This window comes from Eptesicus fuscus, chromosome 1, assembly GCF_027574615.1.
Source record: "Eptesicus fuscus isolate TK198812 chromosome 1, DD_ASM_mEF_20220401, whole genome shotgun sequence".
NCBI classification, from domain to species: domain Eukaryota; kingdom Metazoa; phylum Chordata; class Mammalia; order Chiroptera; family Vespertilionidae; genus Eptesicus; species Eptesicus fuscus.
In genome coordinates this window covers 52,805,348-52,817,349 of record NC_072473.1, presented here as the reverse complement: position 1 = coordinate 52,817,349, position 12,002 = coordinate 52,805,348, and the positions used below count along the sequence as shown (strand labels likewise).

General features: G+C 40.2%; 1 protein-coding gene across 1 annotated transcript in view; it reads left to right on the top strand.

Moving 5' to 3' along the window:
• The window catches only part of TEX11 (testis expressed 11), a 479,256-nt gene that overhangs the window by 167,233 nt on the left and 300,021 nt on the right, over nt 1-12,002 (top strand). The window contains exon 10 of the mRNA XM_054718924.1: nt 783-878. Coding sequence (XP_054574899.1) covers nt 783-878 — 96 coding nt within the window. The remainder of the gene's footprint in view (nt 1-782; nt 879-12,002) is intronic.

Sequence of the window (12,002 nt, the reverse complement as noted above, 5' to 3'; positions counted from 1 at the left end):
TAGTTAATATGTTCACACTGAATAGTTACTCCCCTTATCAATGTAGACCTGGCTGGAGAAACTTACTTAATTCAGCAATACATTATTCATCTTAAAATTTAGCTCAGTTGGGAGAAATCTTCTCTCTAGGAGAGTATACTAGTATCTGTTCCTACTGAAATGGTGGTATGTGTGCCTTGGTCCAATTGGTTAATCTCAAATAAGCTGTAAAGTCTAAGAAAGAATTATGTCTTTTTATTCATCTATTTTTAAAAATGTTATTGATTTTAGAGGGGAGGAGGAAGAGAGAGAAACGTCAATTGGCTGGCTGCCTCTTGCATGCCCCCTGCTGGGGATTGAGCCTGAAATGCAGGCATGTGCCCTGACCAGTGATCTCTTGGTGCATGGGTTGATGCTCAACCACTGGGCCACACTGGCCAGGCTATTTATCTCTTTTGATGGAGGTTTAATACAATGCAGTAGGTGGTAAGCTGACTAAATTAAATATTGCTATGACCTAGCCTTAGTTTCCTTTATTTGTAAAATGGGGATGATAAAGTACTTTAATACTAAAATACTGTTAAGAAAATAATTGTATTAACACAATTTTACTAAATTAAGGTAAACTAATACTATAAAGTTCTTACACTTAAGGAAATGATGACTTATATTTGAGAAGATGCCTGTCACTGTGTAAGTGCTAATCAGATATTGTATTGCAATTCAACCCTGTCACTGTGTAAGTGCTAATCAGATATTGTATTGCAATTCAACCTGTGCTTTTTTTCTATTTGTAATTATAGGCTAAAATTCTACGGTTACTAGCCACTGTTTATTTGGATTGGGATGACAGAGAATATTATGATAAAGCTCTCAGTGCTGTAAACCTAGCAAACAAGGTATGAGGTTTTTATTTTTGAATATTAGATTGATTAATTTTTAAAGCTTTGATTCACATTTTGAAATCCAGTTTAGACACTTGCTTTAGTATCCTTAGGATTTTTTAAACAACAGATTATAACAATCTTTTTTTACAGCACAGAAAGGAAGAATAAAATATACCCCATTGACAACAAATATTTTTGAAAAAGTATTCTTTTGTATGAAACAGAAAGGCTTCTCTCTCTGCTGTGAGTTTTTAGGATAAAGAAGGAAATGATGATAAGATAGGCAGATGATGGAATTTAGTTTAAAAACCAACACCCTGAGAGTGAAGGCAGGCAAGGAAGAAAGAAAGAAGGAGGAAATGGCAGTTGAGTAAGCCAACCCACAGTGTGGGCCACCACTGTGCATCCAGTTAAATACAGTATTTCATTTATGCATTCAACAAATACATTTTGAGTACCTCCTATGTCCTGAGCTGAGTGTTGGGGGGGATTGATGAGGAAAATCAGTCTTGGTGGTAGGGGGGCAATGAGTGCTTAACACATCTATTGCAGGGAGTTGTTGGAGCAGCACCAAAGTTTGTGGGGAGTGGGCAAAGAAGACTTCCTGGATGGGTGCTGACAATGACTTAGAGTGGATGGAGGTGAGCAGGCTGCCCATTTGGTGTTGCAGGCAGAGGGAACAGCATGTGCAAAGACTTAGCAAGAGAGATCACCACAGGAAATCAGGGAATTGAAACAAGTTCCCTTAAAGCCACCAAAGTTTATTCAGACAAGAAAAATCAAAAGCAGAGTACACAGATATAAAGTGAATAAATTGGACTAGCAAAACCATTAAACAGTAGTCTGCCAGTCCCCTCCCATGGGAAAGAGAAGGTACTGGCAGTCTTTATAGAGAGAGGCTGTAGGAGAAGCAGAAAGCCTGAGGAGCTGCTGTGGACAAGCTCAGCTTCCTTGCTGGCATGGTCATTTTGGAGAGGAGAGACTCTAGACTTGGCTAACTGGGTCTTGCCATCATGGGGGTGGGGGCATGGTCTCTACCTTGCATGGAATCCTTTACAGGAGGCTTTGGCACCTGTTGTGCCCTCTGCCTGGAATTCTCATCCCCTGAGTCTGCACCATTCTCATTCTCTCCCCACCGCCCTCACCCTTCAGAATGCAGTTCTGGCCACACTTCCTCAGGGATGTCTCTTCTGACCAATACCCACCCTGAAATACATCAACTCATGGATGGTCTATGCACCAGACTTCCACCTTATAATTTTATATCTATTTGTGTGGATTTAAAAAAAAGAGTATCTCTCCTGGTAGACTGTAAGCTCTATGAAGGCAGCAACCAAGGCTGATTTTGCCCATTCCTACATCCCCAATACCTACAGTCAACATCATACTCAATGGCACATAATAGGAGCTCAATAAATATTAACAGCTAGACGATATCAGACAATATTAACCATCTGGGACCTATAGAATGGCAATTTCATATGACTTGCCCTAATATTAATTGAATGAAGGAATGAATTTGAGTTTTTCTGAATACTTTCTACTGTAGCATGGGGTCAATACAAGGAGGGCCCACCTTGGGACTGTTCAAAGGGCAGGTTTTTCCTGAAATTATAAAGAGCTGAATATTTGGTTCTTGGTCATGGTTTAGACTTGAGCAGCGCTTCTCACACTTCCATGTGCAATGGGAGCCCGTAGGGATCTTGTTAATGTGCAGATTCTGACTCAGTAGGTCTAGAGTGGGGCCTGAGATTCTATATTTGTAGCAGGCCCCTGGGTGACGCCTATTGGAAGGCAGCCAGAGGGAGGGAGGCCAAAACGCAGACTTGGAGCTGGTATGTGAAGGTCCTCTGTGCCTCCCCAAAGAGCTCCCACCAAGGTTCCTTCCTCTTTTCTTTCTCAGCCAATATGAAATTCAGAAATTCATTTGCAAAGAGATGGGACTTTAGGTCATTTCCATAGTATCTGGAAAAAAAGTTGAGCAGCTGTCACATATAAATAAAAACTTTCCAGATCACTGAAACTTAGTCCTCCATGTTCCCCTAGCTGTTTTTCTTTTCATTGTTATTGGTGGAAATGTTTCAAATTAATGTTATTAAACATTATCTTGCCTTCTTCAACAGAGTAAATTGGACAGTATCTGAAAACAAAAAACCAGTGGTTTTCTTTCAGCTCATGCTCATATGTGCTTGTATTACATACATACATATGTACTCACATGCATATATACCTATATACTCCTCGACAAGAAACATTTGATAGTCAGGCTGATGACCATTTAAAAAGATATTCAATTAGGATCAATATGTTTTATTTAATGAGGGAATTAAATATACCGATACATTTTAGAAAGAGTTTTATTCAACAAGATTGAAGTATGAAAATGAATAGTTCAATTAACCAAAGTACTGAATTTCCCAAACACACCATGTACTTGAATTTACATTTTTGTGAACTTTATGTCATGTAGATGGTGTTATTTAATGCTGAAAAACTTTTTTTAATATTAAAGTTTTTAAATTTTAAAAACATTATTAGACATTAAAATTTTCAAAAGTTTTTTTTTTTTAATTTGCTAAGATTCAAGTTTGAGTAAAAAACAGGGACCAAGAGAACTGAGATTTTATACTGGCTATATGCCTTCTTGCTAACATGTCTCTTTGTTCCCTGGTTGCAGAATTTGCAGTTTTCTTTTCTTTTTTTAATATATTTTTATTGATTTCAGAGAGGAAGGGAGAGGGAGAGATAGAAACATCAATGGGGAGAGAGAATCATTGATCAGTTGCCTCCTGCATGCCCCCAACTGGGGATCGAGCAGCAACACAGACATGTGCCCTTGACCGGAATTGAACCTGGGACCTTTCAGTCTGCAGGCCGATGCTCTATCCACTGTACCAAACCAACTAGGGCAGAAGTTGCAGTTTTCATAGTGACAATTGTTCACCTGCATTGCTCCTAACATATCACATAATAAACTTTTTAGCATTTTTTTCTCCAGTATAGTCATGCACTGCTGAATGACAGGGATACATTCTGAGAAATAGGCAGTTTCATCATACTAACTTCATAGAGTGCGCTTCCACAAATCTAGATGGTATAGCCTACTACACACCTAGGTTGTATGGTACAGCCTATTGCTCCTAGGCTACAAACCTGTACAGCCTGTTACTGTACTGAATACTGTAGGCAACACATAGTAAATATTTGTATATCTAAAGATAGAGAAGGTATAGTAAAATACAGTAAGAAGATATAAAATGTATACCTGTATGGGGTACTCAGCATGCTTGTAGGACTGGAAATTGCTCTGTGTGAGTCAGCGAATGAGTGGTGAGTGAATGTGAAGGCCTAGGACATTACGCCACTATAGACTTATAAACACTATACACTTACTAGTAGGCTACACTAAGTTTATAAAACAATTCAAGATTAAGTGAAGTTCAAGATAAAGTGATACCATCAAAAGATGTAGTAAACATGAGATGTGTAAGGCTGCCAACAGAACAATACTATTTTACAGCAAACTTTTTTTATAAGTAGAAAGAGTACACTCTAAAATAATGGTAAACAGTACAATTAATATATAAACCAGTAACATAGTCACATATCATTATCAAGAATTATGTACCATACATAATTGTATTTGTAGCACAGTAGGTTGTTTAGACCAGCATCACCACAAACATGTGAGGAATGCATTGCACTATGATCTTAAGAAGGCTGCAATAAGAATTTTCAGCTTCATTATAATCTTACTAGAGGCACGGTGCATGAAATTTGTGCAATGGAGGGGAGGTGGTATCCCTCAGCCCAGCCTGCACCCTCTCCAATCTGGAACACCTCGGGGGATGTCGAACTGCCGGTTTAGTCCCTCTCACGGTTTAGTCCCTAAAACTGCCGGTTTAGTCCCTGGGACTGCTGGCTCCTAACCACTCGCCTGACTGCCTGCCTGATTGCCCCTAACTGCTTTTGTCTGTCAGCCTGATGGCCCCTTAACCGCTCCCCTGCCGGCCTGATTGATGCCTAACCACTCTCCTGCCAGCGTGATTGACGCCTAACTGCTCCCCTGCTGGCCTGATCGCCCCCAACTACCCTCTCCTGCTGGCCTGTTCGCCCCCAACTGCCCTCCCCTGCTGGCCTGATTGCCCACAACTACCCTTCCCTGCCGGCCATCTTGTGGTGGCCATCTTGTGACGATGTGGGGGCGGCCATCTTGTGGCAGCCATCTTCTGATGACGTGGGGGTGGCCATCTTGTGACAACATGTGGGCGGCCATCTTGTGATGGCGCAAGGGCCACCTAGGCTTTTATTAGTATAGATAGGATCACCATTGTATATGGGGCTACCTCATTGACTGAAACATCGTTACGTAGTGCATGACTGTATAGGATAAGGTATTGCATATATGTGTCATATCTCTTCAGTCTTCTATATTCTGCAACATTTCCACAGGTTTTCCTTGACATTTTAGAAGAATACAATAGCTCCCCAAATTGTTTTAACAAAAAGTTCTTCATTTGAGGTTTATCTGATGTTTCCTCCTGATTGGATTCAGTTTATGCATTCCTGACTGGAATACTACATGAGTGATGTTGTGCCCCTTCCAAAGGCTTCACATTTGGAGGCACATAATGTCCATTGGTGATGTTAAGATTGATCATCTGGTCAAAGGTGTTGCCCACTTTCTACACTGCTTATTTCCTATTTTTCCTTTGTAACTAATAAACAATTGGTGGGGAGACTTAAAAATAATGCATCTACCCTGCTTATCATTAAAATTTCTTTTTAGAGTTAGTCTTCTTACCTCAACCAATCTTACTTGTAATGGTTGCCAAATGATTTTTTTTTTTTTTATTTTGCCAACAAAACTATTTCTGGATACTGAAAGAGCTCTATATAATTTTCATGTCTCACAGTTCATATAATTCTCCTTTTGATTTTTTTTAACCATTTAAAAATGTAAAACCATCTCTGTGCAGGGGCCATATAAAAACAAATGATGAGCCCTAGCTGGTGTGGCTCAGTTGGTTGGGCATTGTCCAATACACCAGGAGGTTGCTGGTTGGATTACTGGCCAAATGATTGTGTTTTTAAAAATATATATTTTTTATTGATTTTTATTGATTTAGAGAGGAAGGGAGAAAGACAGATAGAAATTTCAATGATGAGAGAGAATCATTGATCGGCTGTCTCCCACACGCCCCATGCTGGGGATTGAACCTGCAATGTGGGCATGTGCCCTGACCAGGAATCGAACTGTGACCTACTGGATCATAGGTCGATGCTCAACCACTGGATTATGCCAGCTGGGCCAAATGATTGTGTGTTGTTGTTTTTTTAATTTAACACTCTATCCATGTTTGCCAGTTGGCACTCAGCATTCTACTACAAGCAAGAGCTCTCCCTGCTCTGATTTATTTAACATTTATATATTTATTTACATATTCCCTTATTTATTATCAGTATGGATTTGTGTATTATTTTTTCACTGCTTTATAATTCATTACTCTTTTAAATTTTATTTTTCAATTATAGTTTACATTCAACATTATTGTTTTATTTTTATTTCTTAAATATTTATTTATTGTTTGAAATATGTCCCATTTTTCTCCCCATTTACCCCCTTCGCCCCCCACCGCCCCCCTACCCCAGGCCCTCACCTCCCCATGGTCTATGTCCATGGGCCATGCATATATGCATACAAGGTCCTTGGTTGATTACCTCCCACAAACCACACTCCCCCATCTTCCCTCTGAGATTCCTCACTCTGTTCCATGCTTCCATATCTCTGGATCCACTCTGTTCATCAGTTTATTTTGTTACTTAGATTCCACATATGAATGAGATCATATGATACTTAATCTTCCTCTGACTGACTTATTTGATTTACCATGATACTCTCTAGGTTCCTCCATGCCATCTCAAAGGGTAAGAGATTCTTCTTTTTTACAGCGGCATAGTATTCCATTGTGTAGATGTACCACAGCTTTTTTTTAAAAAATAAATTTTATTGATTTTTTACAGAGAGGAAGAGAGAGGGATAGAGAGTTAGAAACAATGATCAGCTGCCTCTTGCACACCCCCTACTGGGGATGTGCCCGCAACCAACGTACATGCCCTTGACCAGAATCGAACCTGGAACCTTTCAGTCCGCAGGCCAACACTCTATCCACTGAGCCAAACCAGTTTCGGCAATACCACAGCTTTTTTATCACTCATCTATTGATGGGCACTTGGGCTGTATCCAGATCTTAGCTATTGTAAATGGTGCTGCTATGATTGGTGTTTCAGGTTTCTTAGGATATACTTCTAGAAGTGGGATCCCTGGGTCAAATAGCAGTACCATATTTAATTTTTTTAGGAACCTCCATGCTGCACGAGTCTGTATTCACAACAGCAGTGTACTAGGGTTCCCTGTTCTCCACATCCTCACCAGCACTTGTCATTTGTTGATGGTAGCCATTCTGACAGGTGTGGGGTGATACCTCATTGTTTTAATTTGCATCCCTCTGATATCAGTGACTTGGAACAATTTTTCATATGTCTCTTTGTCATCTGTATGTCCACTTTGGAGAAGTGTCTCTTTAGGTCCTTTGCCGATTTTTTAATTGCATTGTCTTCCTTTTGTTAAGTTGTATGAATTTCTTATATATTTTGTATATTAACCCTTTATCAGATGTATCATTGCCAAATATGTTCTCACGTACAGTGAACTCTCTTTTCGTTTTGTTGATGGTTTCTGCTATGCAGAAGCTTTTTATTTTGATGTAGTCCCATTTGTTTATTTTCTCCTTAGTTTCCTTTGCCCTAGGACAGTGGTCGACAAACTCATTAGTCCACAGAGCCAAATATCAACAGTACAACGATTGAAATTTCTTTTGAGAGCCAATTTTTTTAAACTTAAACTTCTTCTAATGCCGCTTCTTCAAAATAGACTCGCCCAGGATGTGGTATTTTGTGGAAAAGCCACACTCAAGGGGCCAAAGAGCCGCATGTGGCTCGTGAGCCGGAGTTTGCCGACCATGGCCCTAGGAGATGTATCCATAAACATATTGCTACAAGAAATGTCTGAGATTTTGCTGCCTATGGTTTCTTCTAGGATTTTTATGGTTTCACAACTTACATTTAAGTCTTTTATCCATTTTGAGTTTATTCTTGTGTATGGTATAAGTTGTGTATGGTCCAGTTTCTTTTTTTTGCAGGTATCTGTCCAATATTCCCAACACTATTTATTGAAGAGACTACCTTGACTCCATTGTATGCTCTTGCCTCCTTTGTCAAATATTAATTGTAATGGCTTGGGTCGATATCTGGGTTCTCTGTTCTGTTCCATTGATCTATATGCCTGTTCTTATGCCAGTACCAGGCTGTTTTGATTACAGTACCTTTGTAGTATAATTTGATATCTGGTATTGTGATTCTTCCAACTGTATTTTTCTTTCTTAATATTGCTGTAACTATTCAGGATCTTTTTTGATTCCTTATAAATTTTTGGAGTATTTATTCTAGATTTGTGAAATATGTTGTTGGTATTTTATAGGGATTGCGTTGAATCTGTAGATTGTCTTGAGTAGTATTGGCATTTTAATGATGTTGATTTTATTAATCCATGTACAAGGTATATTCTTCCACTTGTTTATATCTTCTTTTATCTGTTTTTTTCAACTTCCTGTAGTTTTCCAAGTACAGGTCTTTTACCTCCTTGGTTAAGTTTATTCCTAAGTAACTTATTTTTTTTCCCAGTGGTAAATAGGATTGTTTGTTTAGTTTCTCTTTCTGGGAATTCATTATTGCTGTATAAAAAGCCATCGATTTTTGGGTGTTGATTTTGTATCCTGCTGCATTGCCAAATTCATTTATTAAATCTAGTCATTTTTTGGTGGAGTCCTTAGTGTTATCCATGTACAATATCATATCATCTGCAAATAATGAAAGTTTTACTTCCTCCTTTCCAATTTGGATGCCTTTTATGTTTTCTTCTTGTGTGATTGCTGTGGCTAGGACTTCCAGTACTATGTTGAATAAAAGTGGTGAAAGCGGGCATCCCTGTCTTGTTCCTGTTCTTAGGGTAAAGGGTTTTAGTTTTTGCCCATTGAGTATGATGTTGACTATGGTTTGCCATACATGGCCTTTATTATGTTGAGCTATGCTCCCTCTATTCCCACTTTGCTCAGAGTTTTTATCAAAAATGAATGTTGGGATTTGTTGAATGCTTTCACTGTGTCTATTGATATGATCATGTGATTTTTGTTTTTCAGTTTGTTTATGTGATGTATCACTGTTATTGATTTGCGAATATTGTATCAGCCTTGCCTCCCTGGAATAAATCACACTTGATCATGGTGTATGATCTTTTTAATATATTGCTGGAACAGATATACTAATATTTTGTTGAGGGTTTTAGCATCTATGTTCATTAGTGGTATTTAACTGTAATTCTCTTTCTTTGTAGTGTTTTTATCTGGTTTTGGAATCCTATATAATAAAGAGGTAATATGCAAATTGACCGTCACCCCAACACACAAGATGGCCACCACCATGTGGTCAAAGATGGCCACTCCCATGTGGACACAAGATGGCCACCACAAGATGACCAGCAGGGGGAGGGCAGTTGTGGGCAATCAGGCCAGCAGGGGAGGGCAGTTGGGGGCAATCAGGCCAGCAGGGGAGGGCAGTTGGGGGCAATCAGGCCTGCAGGGGAGGGCAGTTGCAGGGGAGGGCAGTTGGGGGCAACCAGGCCAGCAGGGGAGGGCACTTGGGGGCAACCAGGCCTGCAGGGGAGGGCAGTTGGGGGTAACCAGGCCTGCAGGGGAGGGCAGTTGGGGGCAATCAGGCCAGCAGGGGAGGGCACTTGGGGGCAACAAGACCTGCAGGGGAGGACAGTTGGGGGCAACCAGGCTGGCAGGGGAGGGACATTAGGGGTGATCAGGCTGCCAGGGGAGGGTAGTTTGGGGTAACCAGGCCAGCAGGGGAGGGCATTTAGGGGTGACCTGGCCGGCAGGGGAGGGCAGTTAGGGGCAATTGGGCCGGCAGGGGAGCAGTCAGGTGTCGATCAGGCTGGCAGGGGAGTGGTTAGGGGGTGATCAGGCTGGCAGGCAGAAGCGGTTAGGGGCAATCAGGCAGGCAGGCAGGCGAGCGGTTAGGAGCCAGCAGTCCTGGATTGTGAGGGATGTCCTAGATTGGAGAGGGTGCAGGCTGGACTGAAGGACACCACCCCCCTGTGCATGAATTTCATGCACCAGGCCTCTAGTTAGGATAATATTGGCCTCATAAAAAGAGCTGGGAATTGTTCCTTCTTCTTGGATTTTTTTAAAATAGTTTCAGGAGTATAGATGTTATTCTTCTTTGAATGTTTGATAAAACTCCCCTGTGAAGGCATCCGGACCCGGGCTTTTGTTTGCTGGGAGTATTTTGATTATAGCTTCTATTTCCTCAGCTGTTATTGGCATATTCAGGTTTTCTGACTCTTCCTGATTCAGTTTTGGGATGTAGTATTTTTCTAGGGATTTGTTCCCATTTCATCCACATTTTGTTTGTTTGTTTGTTTGTATTTGTTTTAGTTTCTAGTCATTTATTTCTGCTCTTTTCTTTTTTTTCTTTATTGTTTAAGGCATTACATATGTATCCTTATCGCCCCAATCCCCCCAACCCCCCACCAATGCCCTCACCCCCCTGTTGTCTGTATCCATTGGTTAGGCTTATATGCATGCATACAAGTCCTTTGGTTGATGTCTCCCCCTTACCCCCACCCTTCCCTACCTTCCCTCTGAGGTTTGACGGTCTGATCAATGCTTCTCTGTCTCTGGATCTGTTTTAATTCATCAGTTTATGTTTTCATTATATTCCATAAATGAGTGAGATCATTTCATATTTATCTTTCTCTGACTGGCTTATTTCGCTTAGCATAATGCTCACCAGTTCAATCCAAGCTGTTGCAAGTGGTAAGAATTCCTTCTTTTTTACTGCAGCGTAGTATTCCATTATGTAGATGTACCACAGTTTTTTAATCCACTCATCTGCTGATGGGTACTTAGGCTGTTTCCAAATCTTAGCTATGGTAAATTGTGCCGCTATGAACATAGGGGTGCATATGTCCTTTCTGATTGGTGTTTCTAATTTCTTGGGATATATTCCTAGAAGTGGGATCGCTGGGTCAAATGGGAGTTCCATTTTTAGTTTTTTGAGGAAACTCCATACAGTTCTCCACAGTGGCTGCACTAGTCTGCATCCCACCAACAGTGCACGAGGGTTCCTTTTTCTCTGCATCCTCGCCAGCACTTGTTTGTTGATTTGTTGATGATAGCCATTCTGACAGATGTGAGATGATATCTCATTGACATTTTGATTTGTATCTCTCAGATAATTAGTGACTTTGACCATGTTTTCATATGTCTCTTGGCCTTCCTTATGTCTTCTTTCGAAAAGTATCTATTTAGGTCCGTTGCCCATTTTTTGATTGGGTTGTTTATCTTTCTTTTGTTAAGTTGTATGAGTTCCCTGTAAATGTTGGAGGTTAAAGACTTAAGGGGTGATAACATTGGCAAATATGTTCTCCCATGCAGTGGGCTTTCTTGTTCTTTTGTTGATATGTGTGTTTTTTTCTGTACAAAAGCTTTTTATTTTGATGTAGTCCCATTTGTTTATTTTCTCTTTAGTCTCCATTGCCCTTGGAGCTGTATCGTTGAAGAAATTGCTTTGGCATATGTCTGAGATTTTGCTGCCTCTGAATTCCTCTAGTATTTTTATCGTTTCCCGTCTTATGTTTAAGTCCTTTATCCATTTTGAGTTTATTTTTGTCTATGGTTTAATTTGGTGGTTTAGTTTCTTTTTTTTTTGCATGTATCTGTCCAATTTTCCCAACACCATTTATTGAAGAGACTGTCTTGACTCCATTGTATGCTCTTGCCTCCTTTGTCAGATTTTAATTGAGCATAGTGGTTTGGGTCTATTTCTGAGTTCTCTATTCTATTCCATTGATCTATATGTCTGTTCTTGTGCCAGTACCAGGCAGTTTTGAGAACAGTGGTTTTGTAATACATCTTGAAATCTGGTATTGAGATCAGCACCTACTTTGTTCTTCTTTCTCAGGATTGCTGCAGCTATTTGGGGTTGTTTTTTATTCCAGATGAATTTTTG